Source organism: Pristiophorus japonicus, chromosome 1 (genome assembly GCF_044704955.1).
Source record: "Pristiophorus japonicus isolate sPriJap1 chromosome 1, sPriJap1.hap1, whole genome shotgun sequence".
Lineage (NCBI taxonomy): Eukaryota > Metazoa > Chordata > Chondrichthyes > Pristiophoridae > Pristiophorus > Pristiophorus japonicus.
Genome location: NC_091977.1, coordinates 181,443,966 through 181,465,001, shown reverse-complemented (window position 1 = coordinate 181,465,001; position 21,036 = coordinate 181,443,966). Strand labels below are relative to the sequence as shown.

The window sequence follows — 21,036 nt, the reverse complement described above, 5'->3', positions numbered from 1 at the left end:
ACAGGTGTTTCAGTGAAGGACCCAAACTACATCCTGAAGGATGGAAGATGCCTGTGCGTGAATTTTTTTTAACGTAGGGTGGCTTGACAGAGTCTTGATCCAGTGGCAAGGATTACCCAAGACGACTGGAGACCAGCTCTGCTGCACGGACCTAGTGCGCACACTTATCGCAGTGTGGGCTGGCCCATGCTGCCCCTGGGCCCCTGGCCCTGAACTCTTGCCTCCCCTGGACCCCGAGCATTTTTCCAACGACAGATGTTAGGCTAACTGCTTTTTATCTGTCTCCTTTTTTAAATAGGGGCATTACATTTGCAGCTTTCCAATCTGCTTGGACCACTCTAGAATCCAGGGAATTTTGGTAGATTACAACCAATGCATCCACTATATCTGCAGCCACTTCTCAAGACCCTAGGATGTAAGCCATCAGGTCCAGGGGACTTGTCTGCCTTTAGTCCCATTATTTTACCTAGTACTACTTCATTAGTGATAGTGATTGTGTTAAGTTCCTCCCTCCCTATAGCCCATTGATTATCCACTATTGGGATGTTTTTAGTGTCTTCTACCGTGAAGACCGACACAAAATATTTGTTCAATGTCTCTGCCATTTCCCTGTTCTCCATTATTAATTCCCAAGTCTCATCCTCCAGGGGATCAACATTTACTTTAGCCACTCTTTTACTTTTTATGTACCTGTAGAAATTCTTACTATCTGTTTTTATATTTTGTGCTAAGTTTACTTTCATAATCTATCTTCCCTCTCAATCATTTTTTTAGTCGTTCTCTGCTGGCTTTTAAAAATGTTCTAATCCTCTGGCCTCCCACTAGTCTTGGCCACATTATATGCCTTTGTTTTCAATTTGATACCCTCTGTTATTTCCTTAGTTAGCCACGGATGGTTATCCCTTCTCTTAGTCTTTCCTTCTCATTGGGATATATTTTTGTTGCGAGTTATAAACTATCTCCTTAAATGTTTGCCACTGCTCATCAACCGTCCCCTTCTTTAGTCCATTTTCCCAATCTACTTTAGCCAACTCTGCCCTCATACCTTTGTAGTCTCCTTATTTACAGCGTGGCCCCCGACAACGTGGACCATTTCCCATATCTCGGGAGCCTCTTATCAACAAAGGCAGACATTGATGCGGAGATTCAACATCGCCTCCAGTGCAGCCTTCGGCCGTCTGAGGAAAAGAGTGTTTGAAGACCAGGTCCTCAAATCTACCACCAAGCTCATGGTCTACAGGGCTGTAGTAATACCCACCCTCCTGTATGGATCTGAGGCATGGACGATGTATAGAAGGCACCTCAAGTCGCTGGAGATATATCACCAACGATGTCTCCGCGAGATCCTGCAAATCCCCTGGGAGGACAGGCGCACCAACATCAGTGTCCTCGACCAGGCTAACATCCCCAGTATTGAAGCACTGACCACACTCTATCTGCTTCATTGGGCAGGCCATATAGTTCGCATGCCAGATACGAGACTCCCTAAGCAAATGCTTTATGCGGAGCTCCTTCATGGTAAACAAGCCAAAGGTGAGCAGTGGAAACGTTCCCAGGACACCCTCAAAGCCTCCCTGGTAAAGTGCGACATCACCACTGATACCTGGGAGACCCTGGCCGAAGACCGCCCGAGGTGGAGAAAGTGCATCCGGAAGGGCGTTGAGCTCTTCGAGTCTCAACGCAAAGAGCGTGAAGAGGTCAAGCGCAGGCAGTGGAAGGAGCGTGCAGCAAACCAGCCCCACCGACCCTTTCCCTCGACTAATGTCTGTCCCACCTGTAACAGGGTCTGTGGCTCTCATATTGGATTGTTCAGCCATCAGAGAACTCACTTTGGGAGTGGAAGCAAGTCTTCCTTGATTCCGAGGGACTGCCTATGATTTAAGCTTAGGACCCTGGTTTAGAACCAACTTTCTCACCCTCCAACTGAATTTGAAATTCAACCATATTATGGTCACTCATTCCTGGAGGCTCTTTTATTACGAGATCATTTATTAATCCTGCCTTATTACACAGTACTAGATCTAAGATAGCCTGCTCTCTGGTTAGTTCTGCAACGTACTGTTCAAGGAAACTATCCCGGATGCACTCTATAAGCTCTTCCTCAAGGCTACCCTGGCCAATTTGCTTTGTCCAATCAATATGTAGATTAAAATCACCCATGATTATTGCCGTTCCTTTATTACAAGCCTCCATTATTAATTTATACTCCGTCCAACAGTGTAGCTACGTTAGGGGACTTACGCCCAGCAGCGACTTTTTCCCTTTATTATTCCTTATCTCCACCTAAACTGATTCTACATTGTGATCTTCTGAACCAATATCACTACTGCACTGATCTCATCCTTTATTAACAATGCTACCCCACCTCCTTTTCCTTTCTGTCTGTCCTTCCGAATTGTCAAATGCCCCATGATCTTGAAGAATAGGGCAGTATGCAAGAGGTCTGGCTTCTCCCACCAACCAGAAAGGGGAGGGAGAAGTTAGGTAAGTAAGGCAAAACCCAAAAAATTATGTGGGGCGAGTGATTGTGACATTGGTGTTGCAGTTGCTGAATTGTATCATAACCAGCTATCATTAAGAATAGTCTTGTACTTGCATAACCATTTTCTTCCACTCTTGCCACCATGCCAAGCTTGAGTCCCCTTGAATAAGTTAACTGCCGATCCTCTGTGCCCTCTCAGCATTCTCCAAAGGGTCCATCAATGCACCCATTGTTACCTCCTTACAACTGCCCATCCTCCTCTAGTTAACCTTTTGATGCTGCATGTCCGCAGGAGGCTAACCTCTGTCTCCTTTTTTGTCCTCCTCACCCCACCCACCACTACCCTCTTGGACCTTGTATTAGAGGAATTAAAAATTAGAAGAAACATTGATCTGCCCTATAGCAGTTTGGTGAATTGTTTCTGTACTAACTTTTCCCCTTTCTATTTGGAACTTAATCCTTATCATATTATGGTCAATATTCCTGGGGAGTTCACCCACATTTAACTCATCTACCTGATCTATTTTTCTTGTTCAAAAAAAAAGAGACAAACTGAGGTCGACATCTGACCACCTACATTAATAATAGGCAACAGCCCTATTGGATATGTCAGATTCTCTGATAAAGTGCTCGTCAACAGCATCCCAAGTTTGATCGTCAGACCATATTTTGGTCTATCCTTTGTAATGGCAAAGCATATTGGCATAGACCTCCTGGGGTAATTAACAGAACATTAAATGCCATTGAGAAAATGTCGTCAGAGTTGTCTATTAATTGGAAATTTGTCCGCATCTTTCCTGCTGGGCCACTCTTTAATTCATCAGTATGGGATCGTGATTGGGCCACATCAATTCAATAATAGATGTTGAGTATCCCATAGTGGAAGGAAATCTCCTCAGATGTGGAGTTTAGTGGACCAGAAACCAATAGATAGATCCGCCAAACTACAAATAGTAACACTGGATAATTTCTTGGCTATGTTGGCTCTGCAATAGATGGAGGGGAGGTACAGGACAAGGTAGCCAAGCATTTATTGAGGGCACACCTATACCCACGTATGTTGGAAAAACAAAATTCTGAAAGCACACAGATCACTCAGCATCTGTTAATATTTCAGGCTTAACCTTTCAGAATTTCACAACTGAGTTATGCTCTTGAAGTATGTTAAAGATACAAGAATGAAGAAAATATTACCTGTGATTGGATTACCTTCATTCCCCATATCATGATCCTTTCATTCACTGCTTCTGAATAAAGCAAAATAACTGAAGGGACAGTGCTTTTATGCTACACGGAAAGGAAAAGTGTAACAAAAGTTATGTTCTAGATGTTAAATGTATCTTAAAAGCACATTTGTTTTGTGTGATTCTCCGTGTGAGGGCCTAGGATGACCCCTGAAGTACGCCTTTGTTCGAAGAATGAAGTCAATATTCGGATTATTTCTGTATCATATTCAATGAGGATTGAATAATGAGGATCGTAGACATGAAGTTGTGTAGCTCCCCATATGAGTGTGATAAATTTTGAATTCAGTGGCTTGATGCAATGTATTCTGTTCATAGTTGAAACATTCATGTTATGATTGTCAATTTCAGCATCTAAAAGAAATTGCATAGTTTCCATGTGCAACAAAGTGATACATCACCAATCTTCAGAGAATTTAAAATTGCACATTTAAATTTTTAAATAGGGTTTTTGAACTGCATGAAGTTCTTCCAGTGAGTTTTTTTGATATTCCAATGTATTATATTTCAACAGGGCTTTAAGATATATTTATGGATGTTTACAAAAATCTGTCCAGCAGAAATGGCCGAAAAATCACACAATGAAAACTAGAGTTGTGAGGTAAAACATTTTGTGAATTACGTTTTCAGATGGCTATTTGGCATTGCTTCTTTTTTGGTTGGACATGTTGCATGTTAGCAGCAATAATGTGTGCCTTGTTTGGAAAAATAATTTAGACTAAATTACAGAATATTAACTGCACCAGACAGCATTTACAGACCTGTCAAAAAATTGATTGCCTTGTGACTTTCGTAGCCACAAAACTCTGTAGGGTCATATTTTATTTATTGCTATGTTTGGATAAGATTATTAAATACTTCCTTTCCAAAGTTAATGGCATCAAAATATCCTCAAAAAAAAGTACTGTTGCATCTGGGGTACATTTTTTAAGACCGTTGAGAAAAAGTCGTTGAAGCTCATAATTTAGTATCCTAACTATGGACATCTTTTTAAACAGCCTTAATATTTTTGCTAGTTTCAACTTATTTTTAATGTGGATGTCTCAGTCCGTGTGGTGAAGGCGCTCCCACAATATTCTTGGGTGTGATAAAGACACAGCTATTTAAGTCCAAGTAAAGATGGAGTGTGACTTGAATAGGAGCTTGAAGGTGATGGTGTTCCCTTGCACCTGTTGCCCTTGTGCTTCTAGTTGGTGGAGGTCATGGTTTTGGGACATGCTGCCAAAGCAGCCTTGGCGGGTTGCTGCTGTGCATTCAGTAGATGGTACCCATTTCAGCCATGGTAAGTTGGTGGTGGAGGGGGTGAATATTTAGGCTGGTGGATGAGGTGCAGAGCAAGTGGACTGCTTTGTCCTGAATCGTGACATGCATCTTGAGTTTGTTGCAACTGCATCCATCCAGGCAAGTGGAGAGTATTCCATCGCACTCCTGACTTGTGTCTTGTTGGTGGAAAAGCTTTGGAGAGTTGGGAGTCGTGCCACTTGACACAGAAGCCATAGCATTTATGTGGCTGATTCAGTTGAGTTTCTGGTAAATGGTGGCCCTCATGATACTGATTTTAATTGCTCCACCATTGGTGACGGTACCTTCAGCTGCCTAGGCCCAAATCTCTGGAATTCCCTCCCTTAAACCTCTCCTATCTACCTCTTTCCTCCTTTTAAGACGCTTCTTAAAACATCTGTCCTAATATCTCCATATATGGCTCAATGTCAAATTTTGTTTGATAACACCCCTGTTAAGTGCCTTGGGAGGTTTTCCTATGTTAAAGGTGCTATATAAATGCAAGTTGTTGGTGGTGGAGTCGTCAGCACTGGTATTGCCATTGTATGTCAAGGGGAGGTAGTTCTGATCTCTCCTATTGGAAAAGGTCATTGCCTTACAAATGTGGTACACATCAGCCCACACCTAGATGTTTCCCTGGTCTTTTTAACCTTCATATTGATTGGACAAATCAAATTGGCCAAGCTAGCCTTGCGGAAGAGGTCATCGAGTGCATTTAGTTTCCTTGAACAGGATGTTGTAGAACCAATCAGGGAGCAGGTTATCTTAGATCTGATACCGTGTAATGAGACAGGATTAATAAACAATCTCCTCGTAAAGGATCCTCTTGGAATGAGTGACCATAGCATGGTTGATTTTCAGATTCAGGTGGAGGGTGAGAAAGTTGAATCTCAAACCAGTGCCCTAAGCTTAAATAAAGGAGACTACAAAGGTATGAAGGGAGAGTTGGCTAAAGTGGACTGGGAAAATAGATTGAAGTGTGGAACGGTTGATGAGCAGTGGCTGACATTTAAGAACTCTCAACAAAAATATATTCCAATGAGAAAGAAGAACCATCCGTGGCTATCAAATTGAAAACAACGGCATACAAAGTGGCCAAAACTAGTAGGAGGCCAGAAGATTGGGAAATGTTTAAAAGCCAACAAAGAACAACTAAAAAAAATAATAAGGAAAGGGAAAATAGTGATCAGGAAGGCCAATGGAATCTTGGCTTTTATTGCAAAGGGGATGGAGTATAAAAGCAGGGAAGCCTTGCTACAGTTGTACAGGGTATTGGTGATGTCACACCTGGAATACTGCGTGCAGTTTTGGTTTCCATATTTACAAAAGGATATGCTTGCTTTGGGGGCAGTTCAAAGGTTCACACAGTTGATTCCGGAGATGAGGAAAGGTTGAATAGGTTGGGCCTCTACTCATTGGAATTCAGAAGAATGAGAGGTGATCTTATCAAAACGTATAAGATTATGAGGGGGCTTGACTGGGTGGATGCAGAGAGAATGTTTCCACTGATGGGGGAGACTAGAACTAGAAGGCATAACCTTAGAGTAAGGGGCCGCCCATTTAAAACTGAGATGAGGAGAAATTTCTTTTGAGGGTTGTGGATCTGTGGAATTCACTGCCTTAGAGAGCTGTGGAAGCTGGGACATTGAATAAATTTAAGATAGAAATAGACAGTTTCTTAAACGATAAGGGAGTAAAGGGTTATAAGAGAGCGGGCAGGGAAGTGGACCTGAATCCATGATCGTATTAAATGGCAGAGCAGGCTCGAGGGGCCGTATGGCCTACTCCTGCTCCTATTTCTTATGTTCTTATTATGAAAGTATATAGCACGAAATATAAAAACAGATAGTAAGAGTATCTGCAGGTATATGAAAAGGAAAAGAGTGGCTAAAGGTCCCTTGGAAGATAAGACTGGGCAATTAATAATGGGGAACAAGGAAATGGCAGAGACTTTGGACAAATATTTTGTATCGGTCTTCACGGTAGAAGACACTAAAAACATCCCATTAGTGGATAATCAAGGGGCTATAGGGAGGGAGGAACTTAATACAATCACTATCACTAATGAAGTAGTACTTGGCAAAATAATGGGACTAAAGGCGGACAAGTTCCCTGGACCTGATGGCTTGCATCCTAGGGTCTAAAAGAAGTGGCTGTAGAGATAGTGGATGCATTGGTTGTAATTTACCAAAATTCCTTGGATTTGGATTGAAAAACTGCAAATATAACACCCGTTTAAAAAAAGGAGACAGACAGAAAGCAGGAAACTACAGACCGGTTAGTCTAACATCAGTCATTGGGGGGGAAATTGCTGGAGTCCATTATTAAGGAAGTAGTAGCAAGACATTTGGAAAAGTTTAGTTCAATCAAGCAGAGTCGTCATGGTTTTATGAAAGGGAAATCCTGTTTGACAAATTTGTTGGAGTTCTTTGAGAATGTAACGAGCAGGGTGGATAAAGGGGAACCAGTGGATGTGGTGTATTTGGATTTCCAGAAGGCATTCGCTAAGGTGCCACATAAAATTCACAAGGTAAAAGTTCACGGGGTTGGGGGTAATAGCATGGATGGAGGATTCGCTAACTAACAGAAAACAGAGTCGGGATAAATGGATAATTTTCCAATTGGCAAAGAGTGACTAGTGGGGTGCCGCAGGGTTCGGTGCTGGGTCCTCAACTATTTACAGTCTATATTAATGATTTGGATGAAGGGACCGAGTGTAATGTAGCCAAGTTTGCTTATGATACAAAGATGGGTGGGAAAGCAAATTGTGAGGAGGACACACAAAATCTGCAAAGGGATTTTGGGCTCAATTTTCCCCAGTGGTTTGCACCGTTTTTTTGGGCTCAATTTTTTTTTTTTTTAAACCAAGTTTCCCTAAACTTTGTGCACAAGCATAACTCGGTTACAATTTTTTGATTTTTTTGTGTGTCATAGGGGCATAACCTGATGTCTGCGGCAGTTTTTCATATTTATGGAAGTTTGGCCAATTTAAATTTCTCCTTGGACGGCGTATGTGACCACTGAAAACCTTCTGGGCACTTAAGAGAAACCAGCGCACATTAAAAAATAGGCGCAGAAAGACGCCATTGTTTTTATGTGAAGTTTTGGAGCGAGTAAAGAACACATATCCATAATCAAACATAAATTTTTAAAACTTAAAACACAGGAAATTGAAGTTTAATGGAATTCTTAAAGATTTCATTTTTTTTTAAACTGAGACACCACCACCGAACATCTCCAAACCGGGCTCGAGGGTCGGAGTGTCGGTCGGCAGAATCGGTCCCTCACCCGGACATATGGGCCCAGGGCTCGGCTTGAAAAGAAGCTTGGGGCGAGAGCGAGAGCGAGAGCGAGAGAACACTCTGGAAGGCATGCGAACCCTACACCGCGCATCGAATGAAGCACGGGGTGGTGGAAAGCGAAAGGAAGGCATGAGAAGCCTACACTACGCATCAAATGAAGCCTGGGGGAGTGTTCCCAATCATTGTGCCTGCTCAGACCTGGGTGTGGTATATACATACAAGGGCTTTGACCTTGGAGAGAGAACAAAGAACCTTGTCCTGCTGTTTTGAGCTTCTTGCAAAGGTACAATTTAGTCATGGGGGCAATACTGTCAATGCCATATCTTATTGCAAGCCTTCTGCATGATGGTGCTGCAGAGGAGACAATTCATTTGACGTCACCGCATGAGAGTAGGAGGCCTTACCCACGTCGGGTATATCGAGACATGCGTTTGTACCTGCACCCGAGTGCTGCAGACTTGTCAGAAGGCTGCATTTCTGCAAAGTAGTAAGTTGTAACTGAGATCTGTGTTCGTAAAAGCAGACCTGCAACCTAGAAGCATCAACAGGACTGCTTTGTCAGTTGAAGTGAAAGTTACAGTTGCACTTACATTCTATGGATCTCGATTGTTCCAGGCTACAACTGGGGATGTGTGTGTCATTTCTCAACATGCAACACATCTGCATTCGGCAGATGACTGCTGCACTATATGCCCGGAGGAATGATGGCATGAAGTTCCCCATGACCGCCCAGGCAATGCGTGAAAGGGCTGTGGGCTTCTCCAGGATTGCTGGCTTCCCAAAGGTACAGGGCTGCATTGATTGCACCCATTTCGCTTTGCGAGCACCTTTTGGAGGATTCCGAGATGTACTTCATTAATGTGCAGCTCATGTGACGACATGCATCACATGTCAGTTGATGCAAGATACTCTGGGAGCACCCATGATGCGTTCATCCTAATTTGAGAACGGTTCTAACAGCAGCAAAGAAAGGCTGCACCCACCTCTCCTCCACCTTATTCTAAGACTGCCCACTGCGCTTGGCCTTGGTGACTCCACCCCTGTCCGCAGGCAGTGGCGCAGCGTTTTATCGAGTTGGTACCAAGCTTATTCTTTCGAACATCTCTGGTAATGCGCACTTCTTGATGTGGAGGGGTGGGACAGGCGGTAATGTGGAAGGCCCGGCTTGGTCTGGGGATTGGAGTGAGAGTGGCAGTTGATTCTGTCAATGGGCGCGGGGTCTGAGGGGTGTTCCCTTATTGCAGCAGCTAATTCTGACATTTCCGCCCTCATATACCCTGAGTGTCTCACGACCTGCAACATTCCCTCCCTCATTTTCACCGATAGTGTCTCAGCTACCTGTGACATGCCCTCCCTCATTTTGAGCAACAGTGCGTCAACTACCTGCAACATTCCCTCCCTAACGTTCGGTGACAGTGTTTGAATTACGTGAAACATTTGCTCCCTCGTGCACCAACATTGTTTTGGCTGACTGAGACATTCCCTCATTCCCAGACAGCATTCCCATTTCGATAGAGAGAGAGAGAGAGTGTTGTTACTTCGAGATAGTCCTGATACCTCATCACCTACCCCACTGATCGTGTCCAGGAGTGATCGGGTAAGGTCAGTGCTCTCTACACTCATTGCCATCATCTGAACCACATCTATTGGATCCTGAACGCTATGGAGCTTTCCTCCTCCTCATCCTGGGTGTGACTCTCTGCATCCCATTGGGACCCACAGCATCGGACAGTGGGGCCCTGGCTGTGCCTTGCTGCATCCCACTGGGACCCGCAGCCTGGGACGGTGGGGCCCTGGGTGTGCCTCGCTGCACCCCACTGGGACCCGCAGCCTTGGATGGTGGGGCCCTGGGTGTGCCTCGCTGCACCCCACTGGAATCCTCGGACAGTGGGGAAACCATGGAATGTCCCACCAACACTCAAGGTGCTGGCACCTCAATTGATCGCAGCTGCACCTCCTCCAAAGTGAGTACAACAGCGGGGCCTTCATCCATCCCCTCCCCTTCCCCCTCTTCCTTACCCCCATACTCTTGGTCTAGAAGGTGGGATTGGAAGATGTTCTCTTCAGGCTCATCCACGTCTGAATCTTCTGCATCGTCAGGGTTGGTCAAGTTCTGCAAAATATAACAGAACAGACAAATGGTTAGCAACAGAGGAGGGGGCATGCTGGGTGGCATGAGTAGGCTCTCAGCACAGGCAGCAGACTCATTTGAAGGACCGCGATGAATGATTGCATCAACCGAAGCGTAGCTGACAGACATCCCCATGAACCGAAGCATGGCTAGTCCACGCAGTACTTAACATTTAGCTAAGCTAGACTGTGGAATTTGCAGGACATGCCCTCTCCCAAGCTTGTGCAGTGGTGGTTGTTTTTCTCCAGGCAGGACCCATCAAAGCAGCGACCCTCTCTTCCAAGTGTCTGGCTGCAGATTTGCCGGGCCTCCTGTTCGAGTTCTTGCTCATTTGTTGTGTGCCACCTTCCTCTGCAAAGATGAAAATATAACTTTTTAGAGTGAGTGTGTCTTTCTGCTGGGCGGGACATACAGATGGTCATATTTACAATTCCAATTCCATTGAATAAATGAAAATATTACTTTAACGACTTGACCAAGGTCTTGCCACTTTTTGCATTGGCCTCCTGACCTCTGGGTGGTTACCATTGCACAGTAATCTTGTGCAAGTTGGTTCCAGCGTTTCTTCATTTCTTTTGATGGAACTTTTATGTGCCATCTGCCCTCAATCACAGTAACTAGTGCCTCCAGTTCATCCTGTAAGAAATTCTTGGTCCTTGTGCCGTGTTGCATCTTGTATTGCAGCTCCAATTTTTCTGGCTTTTTAAAAAAAAATGGTCGAATGCAGATCGGGAGCTGTACTGGACCTGCGCGCCCATAGGAATCACGTCAAAAACGTCTTTTTTTTTGCGCATGCACAGAAGGGGCGGGATCGTTTTCAGTGCCGCCCCCCCCCCCCCCCCAGGCTACAGGACAGGCTATGTGATGCAAAAAAAAATTTTTTAAATAGAACGGGGAAACTTGCTACTTTTGTTTTGGAGTAGTTGGGGCCAAGAAAAACGGGCGTAACTCTGGCAATATGTTGAAAAACGGCATTGGAGAAAATTGAGCCCATAGACAGACTAAGTGGGTGGGCAAAAAGTTGGCAGATGGAGTGTAATGTGGGAAAATGTGAGGTTATCCACTTTGGCAGAAAAAAAATAGAAAAGCAAATTATTTTTTTAAATGGAGAAAAATTGCAAAGTGCTGCAGTACAGAGGGACCTGGGTGTCCTTGTGTTAGTATGCAGGTACAGCAAGTAATCAGGAAGGCAGATGGAATGTTGACCTTTATTGCAAGAGGGATGGAGTATAAAAGCTGAGAAGTCCTGCTACAACTGTACAGGGTATTGGTGAGACCACACCTAGAGTACTACATACAGTTTTGGTCTCTGTATTTAAGAAAGGATATGCTTGCATTGGAGGCAGTTCAGAGAAGGTTCACTTGGTTGATTCTGGAGATGAGATGAGGTTGACTTAAGATAGGTTGGGCTTTTACTCATTGGAGTTCAGAAGAATGAGGGGCTCGACAAGGTGGATGTAGTGAGGATATTTCTACTCATGGGAATCTAGAACTAGGGGACATAATCTCAGAATAAGGGGCCGCTCATTTAAAATTGAGATGAGGAGGAATTTCTTCTGAGGGTTGTAAATCTGTGGAATTCTCTGCCCCAGAGAGATTTGGAGGCTGGGTCATTGAATATATTTAAGGCTGAGATAGACAGCAATATGGGGAGCGGGCAGGGAAGTGGAGCTGAATCCGAGATCAGATCAGCCATGATCTTATTAAATGGCGGAGCAGGCTCAAGGGGCCAAATGGCCTACTCCTATTTCTTATGTTCTGCATGTGGGCATGAACTGCTTCATTGTCTGAGGAATTGTGAATGGAGCTGAACACTTTGCAGTCAATGAATCTTATGATGGAGGGAAGGTCAATTATGAAGCAGTTGAAGATAGTTAAGCATAGAACACTTCTGAGTGTAACTCCTGCAGCCGTGTCCAAGGGCTGAGTTGTTTGGTATCCTAACAACCATCTTCCTTTGTGCCAGATATGACACTAGAGTTTCTCCCTGATCCCCAATTGCTTCAGTTTTACTAGAGCTCCTTGGTGCCATACTTGGTGGAATGCTGCCTTGATGTCAAGGGCTATCACCTGCACCTCATAGAAACATAGAAAATAGAAGCAGTAGTAAGCCCTTCAAGTCTGCACCACCATTCAATATGATCATGGCTGATCCTCTATCGCAACTCCATATTCCCGCTTTTTCCCCATACCCCTTGATGCCTTTTGTTTCTAGAAATCTATCTATCTCCCTCTTAATATATTTAGTGACTTGGCCTCCACAGCCTTCTGTGGCAGAGAATTCCACATGTTCATCACCCTCAGTGAAAAAAATTGTCCTAATCTCGGTCCTAAATTTCTTACCCCATATCCTGTAACTGTGACCTTGTTCTAGACTTCCCAGCCAGGGGAAACATCCTCCCCACATTCATTCTATCCAACCCAGTCAGAATTTTATACATTCAATGAGATCCCCTCTCATTCTTCTAAACTCTAGTGAATACAGGCCTAGTCGACCCAATCTCTCCTCATACGACAATCCTGCCACCCCAGCAATCAGTCTGGTGAACCTTCGCTGCACTCCCTCTATGGCAAGTATATGCTTTCTTGGGTAAGGAGACCAAAACTGCACACAATACTCCAGGTGCGGTCTAAGGCCAACCTACCATTTGCCTTCCTAACTCCTTGCTGCACCTGCACGTTTGCTTTCAATGGGCCCAAATTTCCCCAACCCCCTTTTTCGGTGCACTCACCTGAGATGCAGCGACTTTGTGCACTCAAAACAGTGCCAAAAAACTTACTCCCGATTCTGGCCGCTCTGTGTCCCGGGTCCTGGCGCGGCGTATATAGTGAAATGGGGGGGGCGGAGCCCGGCACCGAAAACAGTGCCGGCAGCTGTCCGCATGTGCAGTGGAGTCTGCACGCATGCGCAGTAGCTCCTTGCCCTCCCAGCGCGTCCTGGAGGCTGTGAGTGAGACCCGATGTTCGCCGCCCCTATCCCTGGCCAAAGGGACAACCCGATGTTCGCCACCCCTATTCGTGGCCGAAGGGTCTCCCGCACCAGCCCGAGAGCTATTGAACAGATGGAAACCTGTGGTGTTAACTTGTTTCTGGCAAAAATATGGGGAAGTTGTTTCTATTTTACACATCTTTTGGGAGTATCTCGGCATACAGCCTTTGGAGCCAATTACTTAGAGAATGGAAACATCGCTTGGCTTAATTTGTTTTAGGGAGATCCTTGTATAGGTAAAAAAAGTGATTTTTACAGGTCTGCTTCACAATGTGCAAAGTAATGTGACCTGAAAAAAGCCCTGTACATGCAAGTAGCTGCTTGTGTTGTTTAAACTACTGAGATTGTGCGTTTGCAGTTTCTTTAAATCTTTCCTTAAAACTTTAAGTCTTGGTGCTTACGGTGCAGGTCTTCTCCGTTTCCTTCTATTTGTTATTGACTGCGTTTTGTGCTTTGTAAGTCTTGATGCTTTAGAATGTACTAACCTGCGATGAGTTCTTAACTCTCCGCAAGGGTTTTCTGTGCGGCCACATACGCTGACATACGTTAGTTTGGAGCAGCTATTAGCTGTCTAAACTGGCTTAAATGGCCAAAATGGCTGGTAATGCCCCCTTTTAGAAAAAAAACCCTTAACTAACTTACTTACACTGGTGCAAATTAAATGTGCAGAATGGGGATTTTTAAGATACTCCAGAAAAATCAAATTGTTCCAAAGAAAAAACAGAGCAACTCCTGGGCAAATTTGGGCCCAATGACTGGTGTACAAGGACACCCAGGTCTCTCTGTACATCGACAGTTCCCAAGCCATCACCATTTAAATACTACTTTGTCCTACCAAAGTGGATAACTTCACATTTATCCATGTTATACTGCATCTGCCATGTGTTTGCCCACTAATTCAACCTATCTAAATCGCCTGGCAGCGTCTTTGTATCCTCCTCCACAACTCACAATCCCATCTAGTTAATAGCTGGGGCCCAAGCACTGATCCCTGTGGTACCCCACTAGTCACTGCCCGTACCCCAAAAAAGACCAGTTTATTCCTACTCTCTGTTTCCTGTCAGTTAATCAATTTTCAATCTATGCCAGTACATTACCCCTAATCCTATGTGCTTTAATTTTGCACAATAACCTCTTGTGGGACTTTTATCAAAGGCCTTCTGAAAATCCAAATAATCTACATCCACAGGTTCTCCCTTATCTATTCTATCAGTTACATCCTCAAAAAAACTCCAGTAGGTTTATCAAACATGATTTTCCTTTCATAAATCCGTGTTAACTTTGTTTAATCTCATTGATATTATCTAAGTGTGCCATTATCACATCCTTTATAGTAGACTCGAGCATTTTCTCTACCACTGATGTCAGGCTAATCGGTCTGTATTTCCCAGTTTTCTCTCCCTTTTTTTAAATAGTGGTGTTATATTTGCCACCCTCCAATCTGCAGGAACTGTTCCATAATCTATAGAATTTTGGAAGATGACAACCAATGCATCCACTATTTCCATGGCTACCTCTTAGTACTCTAGGATGCAGATCATCAGGCCCTGGAGATTTAATCGGCCTTCAGTTTCTTCAGAACTATTTTCTTACTAATAATCATTTCCTTTAATTCCTCTTCCTCACTAGAACCTTGGTTCCCTTGCATTTCTGGGATGTTATTTGGGTCCTCTTCTGTGAAAACAGAACCGAAGTATTTAATTGTAATGCCATTTCCTTGTTCCCCATTACAAATTCTCCTGTTTCTGTCTGTAAAAGACTTATTTGTCTTCACTAATCTTTTTCTTTTTACGTACTTGCAGAAACTTTTGAAGTCTGTTTTTATGTTCATTGCAAGTTTACTCTCATACTCTATTTTTCCTCTCAATCAATCTCGGTCCTTTTTTGCTGAAATCTAAACTGTTCCCAATCCTCAAGCTTGCTACTTTTTCTGGCAACTTTGTATAACTCCTCTTTGGATTGAATAGTATCCTTAATTTCTTTTGTTAACCATGGTTGGATCACTTTTCCTTGTGTTTTTACGCCAGAAAGGAATGTATAACAGTTGCAATTCATGCATTCGTTCCTTAAATGTTAGTCATTGCCTATCCACCGTCATGCCTTTTAATGAATCTTCCTAAATTAAGGGTTACGGGGAGCGGGCGGGTAAGTGGAACTGAGTCCACGGCCAGATCAGCCATGATCTTGTTGAATGGCAGAGCAGGCTCGAGGGGCTAGATGGCCTACTCCTGTTCCTAATTCTTATGTTCTTAATCAGTTCATTCCTCATACCTTCATAGTTTCCTTGGTTTAGATTTAGGACCCTAGTTTCGGATTGGACTACTTCACTTTCCATCTTAATAAAGAATTCAATCATGCTATGGTCACTCTTCCCTAAAGGACTCCGCACAACAAGACTGTTAATTAACCCCTTCTCGTTACACAATACCCAAATCGAGGATAGCCTGTTCCCTAGTAGGCTCCTCAACATACTAGTCTAAAAAACCATCTTGTCCACACTCCAGGAATTCATCTGCCTCAATATTACTAATTTGGTTTGGCCAGTCTATGTAGATGAAAGTCACCTACGATTACTGCAGTACCCTTGCTACATGCATCTCTAATTTCCTGTTTGATGCTGTCCCCTACACTACCACTACTGTTTGGAGGCCTATAGACAACTCTCACCGATGTTTTCTGCCCCTTAGCTCCACCCAGACTGATTCTACATCTTTATTTTCTGAGCCAAAATTCTGTCTCACTATTGCTCTGATTTCATCCTTTACTAACAGCGCCACACCACCCACTCGCTTCCTTTTTGCCTGTCCTTCCTAAATAGCGAATATCCTTGGATATTCAGTTCCCAACCATGGTCACCCTGCAACCATGCCTCCATAATTGCAACTATATCGTATCAGTTTACATCTATTTGTGCTGTTAATTTATCCACCTTGTTACAGATGCTACGTGCATTCAGATACAATGCTTTAAATTAGTCTTTTTAGACATATATTGTACGGAAAAGAGTGACTAAAGTAAATGTTGGTCCCTTAGAAGATGAGAAGGGGAATTTAATAATGGGAAATGTGGAAATGGCTGAGACCTTAAACAATTATTTTGCTTCAGTCTTCACAGTGGAAGACACAAAACCATGCCAAAAATTGCTGGTCACGGGAATGTGGGAAGGGAGGACCTTGAGACAATCACTATCACTAGGGGGTTAGTGCTGGACAGGCTAATGGATCTCAAGGTAGACCAGTCCCCTGGTCCTGATTAAATGCATCCCAGGGTATTAAAAGAGAATACGGAAGTTATAGGAGATGCATTCGTTATAATCCACCAAAATTCTCTGGGCTCTGGGGAGGTATCATCGGATTGGAAAGCAGCTAATGTAACGCCTCTTTAAAAAAGGGTGCAGACAAAAGGCAGGTAACTATAGGCCGGTTAGTTTAACATCTGTAGTAGGGGAAAATGCTTGAAACTATCATTAAGGAAGAAATAGCAGGACATCTAGATAGGAATAGTGCAATCAAGCAGACGCAACATGGATTCATGAAGGGGAAATCATGTTTAACTAATTTACTGGAATTCTTTGAGGATATAACGAGCATGATGGATAGAGGTGTATTTAGATTTCCAAAAGGCATTCGATAAGGTGCCACACAAAAGGTTACTGCAGAAGATAAAGGTACGCGGAGTCAGAGGAAATGTATTAACATGGATCGAGAATTGGCTCGCTAACAGAAAGCAGAGAGTAGGGATAAATGGGTCCTTTTTCGGGTTGGAAATCGGTGGTTAGTGGTGTGCCACAGGGATTGGTGCTGGGACCACAACTGTTTACAATATACATAGATGACCTGGAAGAGGGGACAGACTGTAGTGTAACAAAATTTGCAGATGACACAAAGATTAGTGGGAAAGCGGGTTGTGTAGAGGACACAGAGGCTGCAAAGAGATTTAGATAGGTTAAGCGAATGGGCTAAGGTTTGGCAGATGGAATACAATGTCAGAAAATGTGAGGTCATCCACCTTGGGGGGGGGGGGGGGGATAAAAAACAGTAGAAGGGAATATTATTTGAATGGGGAGAAATTACAACATGCTGCGGTGCAGAGGGACCTGGGGGTCCTTGTGAATGAATCCCAAAAAGTTAGTTTGCAGGTGCAGCAGGTAATCAGGAAGGTGAATGGAATGTTGGCCTTCATTGCGAGAGGGATGGAGTACAAAAGCAGGGAGGTCCTGCTGCAACTGTACAGGGTATTGGTGAGGCCGCACCTGGAGTATTGCGTGCAGTTTTGGTCACCTTACTTAAGGAAGGATATACTAGCTTTGGAGGGGGTACAGAGACGATTCACTGATTCTGGAGATGAGGGGGTTACCTTATGATGATAGATTGAGTAGACTTGGGTCTTTACTCGTTGGAGTTCAGAAGGATGAGGGGTGATCTTATCGAAACATTTAAAATAATGAAAGGGATAGACAAGATCGAGGCAGAGAGGTTGTTTCCACTGGTTGGGGAGACTAGAACTAGGGGGCACAGCCTCAAAATACGGGGGAGCCAATTTAAAACAGAGTTGAGAAGGAATTTCTTCTCCCAGAGGGTTGTGAATCTGTGGAATTTTCTGCCCAGGGAAGCAGTTGAGGCTAGCTCATTGAATGTCTTCAAATCACAGATAGATAGATTTTTAACCAATAAGGGAATTAAGGGTTACGGGGAGCGGGCGGGTAAGTGGAGCTGAGTCCACGGCCAGATCAGCCATGATCTTGTTGAGTGGCGGAGCAGGCTCGAGGGGCTAGATGGCCTACTTCTGTTCCTAATTCTTATGTTCTTATGTACTATAGCCCTATTTTTTCTTACCTGGACCCTATTTGTTAGTGCACTCTTGTGCTTGTATGCTCTATCCCTTCCTGACATAATCTGGTTATCCTTACCACAATCACTTTCCTGCATTGCTTCCTTTTCATTTCTCTTTAGCATTCTAGATTGCTCTCCATTGTGACCGTCTTTCTCCCCCCCCCCCCCCCCCCCTCCCCCCCCTCTCTATTTAAAGCCCTGTTTACCTCCCTAGTTATTCGGTTCGCTGGAACTCTGGTCCTAGCATAGTTCAGGTGTAGTCCATCCCCACAGAACAGCTCTCTCTTTCTCGAGTATTGGTGCCAGTGCCCCACGAATCGAAACCCACTTCTCCCACACTAACCTCTGAGCCACGCATTCATCTCCCTGATTATATTGACCCTATGCCAATTTTCTCGTGGCTCAGGTAATAATGCAGAGATTACTACCTTTGCGGTTCTGCTTTTCAGTTTAGTCCCTAGCTGTTCAAACTCTCAGCAGAACCTTTTTCTTAAGCCTACCTATGTCATTGGTACCTACGTGTATCATGACAACTGGATCCTCCCCTCCAAGTTCTTCTCCAGCCCGAAGGAGATGTCCTTTACCCTGGCAACAGGTAGGAAACATAGCTTTTGGGATGCACGCTCTCGGCAGGGACTGAGGCTCCTGCAATACTACCTCCTGGATCCCCTTACCTGCCTCACTCCCAGCCACACCCTCCTGTCCCTGACCATGTGTCAATTCTAAAGTATTTAATTTAGAGGGTGTGGCTACCTCCTGGAGCAAAAGGTCCAGGTAACTTTCTCCCTCCCTGATGTCTCGCAATGTCTGTAGCTCGGACTCCAGCTCCTCAACTCTGAGTCGAAGTTCGTCGAGCCACAGACGTAGTCGCCCTGGATCAAAACATCCAGAAGCTCCCGCATATTCCATTATTTAATTTAATTAATTAGTTTAGCATTAATCAAGTATTTACCCTATATAGTTTATTAATTAAACAAATAAAGGTTCGTTTTTAGTATTTAATTATATGCTATATGTTAATTTAAAACTTAACCCACAGTCACTACCAGTCACTCACCTGCCTTGCCTGTGATGTCACACAGCAGAGTTCTCCTCACCCAGAGCCGTGCGATCTCCTGGGAGAGGCAAAAAAACAGATTGAAAAACTCCAACCAATTGGGGAAAAAATCTGGGAAAATTCCTCTCCGACCCAACCAGGCGATCGAAACTAATCCAGGATATCACACTGGCCGTCTGCTGTGGCTTTTATCCCCACTCTCGGGCCTTGGTCTGCTCCCGCTCAGGTGCGCCGCCGCTCTGCGGAAATATTTAGGAAAAACAAGGCAAAGCAACACCTCCCGCCCCCACTTCACCAAACTCTCCCACTTACCAAATTCTTGTTTTTTCACTGAGTTGATGCACTGCTGGCTACCAGTACCAACCCTTGGTTTTAAACTGCTTGTGTCTCAGATGAGTCACCACTGGTCAGCTGTTCAAAGAACCGGTTTTAACTAGTTTTAATTAACTGGCTATTTAGCAAACCTCACCTCTGGAATTTAGCTTTCGTGTTCATTTTTAGACTCTAGTTGTAATGAGGTCTGAAACCAAGTGGTTCTGGCAGAACCCAAACTTAGTATTGGTGAGCAGATTATTTGTGGATAAGTGCCCCTTGATAGCACTGTTGATGACTCCATTCATCACTTTGCTGCCGATTGGGAGTGAGCTCATAGGTAGTAATTGGCCAAGTTGGATTTGTTCTGGGTTTTTTTGTGGACAGGACATACCTGGGCTTTGCTTTTGTATTATTATAGGGCATACCTTAGATTGTGACCCTTGATTCTGGAACTCCCCAGCAACAGGAACATTCTTCCTGCCTCTAACCTGTCCAATCCCGTCAGAATTTTATATGTTTCTATGAGATCCCCTCTCATTCATCTAAACTCCAGTGGATACAAGCCCAGTTGATCCAGTCTCTCCTCATATGTCAGTCCTGCCATCCCGGGAATCAATCTGATGAACCTTCGCTGTACTCCCTCAATAGCAAGAACGTCCTTCCTCAGATTAGGAGACCAAAACTGAACACAATATTCCAGCTGTGGCCTCACCAAGACTCTGTACAACTGCAGTAAGACCTCCCTGCTCCAATACTCAAATCCCCGAGCTATGAAGGCCAACATGCCATTTGCCGCCTTCACTGCCTGCTGTACCTGCATGCCAAACTTCAATGACTGATGTACCATGACACCCAGGTCTCGTTGCACCTCCCCTTTTCCTAATCTGTCACCATTCAGATAATCTGCCTTCCTGTTTTTGCCACCAAAGTGGATAACCTCAGATTTATCCACAATTTACTGCATCTGCCATGCATTTGCCCACTCACCTAACCTGTCCAAGTCACCCTGCAGCCTCTTGGCATCCTCCTCACAGCTCACACCGCCACCCAGCTTCGTGTCATCTGCAAACTTGGAGATATTACATTCAATTCCTTTATCTAAATCATTGATGTATATTGTAAAGAGCTGGTGTCCCAGCACTGAGCCCTGCGGCACCCCACTGGTCACTGCCTGCCATTCTGAAAAGGACCCATTTATTCCGACTCTCTGTTTTCTGTCTGCCAACCAGTTCTCTATCCATGTCAGTACATTACCCCCAATACCATGTGCTTTAATTTTGCACACCAATCTCTTGTGTGGGACCTTGTCAAAAGCCTTTTGAAGGTCAAAATAGACCACATCCACTGGTTCTCCCTTGTCCATTCTACTAGTTACATCCTCAAAAAATTGCAGAAGATTTGTC

General features: G+C 44.2%; 1 protein-coding gene across 3 annotated transcripts in view; it reads left to right on the top strand.

Annotated features, from left to right (window-relative positions):
- The window catches only part of LOC139267267 (ras GTPase-activating protein 1-like), a 237,031-nt gene that overhangs the window by 186,392 nt on the left and 29,603 nt on the right, over positions 1-21,036 (top strand). For all 3 annotated transcript variants that reach the window (XM_070885318.1, XM_070885309.1, XM_070885326.1), the window contains exon 20: positions 4,241-4,327. In XM_070885318.1, coding sequence (XP_070741419.1) covers positions 4,241-4,327 — 87 coding nt within the window. The remainder of the gene's footprint in view (positions 1-4,240; positions 4,328-21,036) is intronic.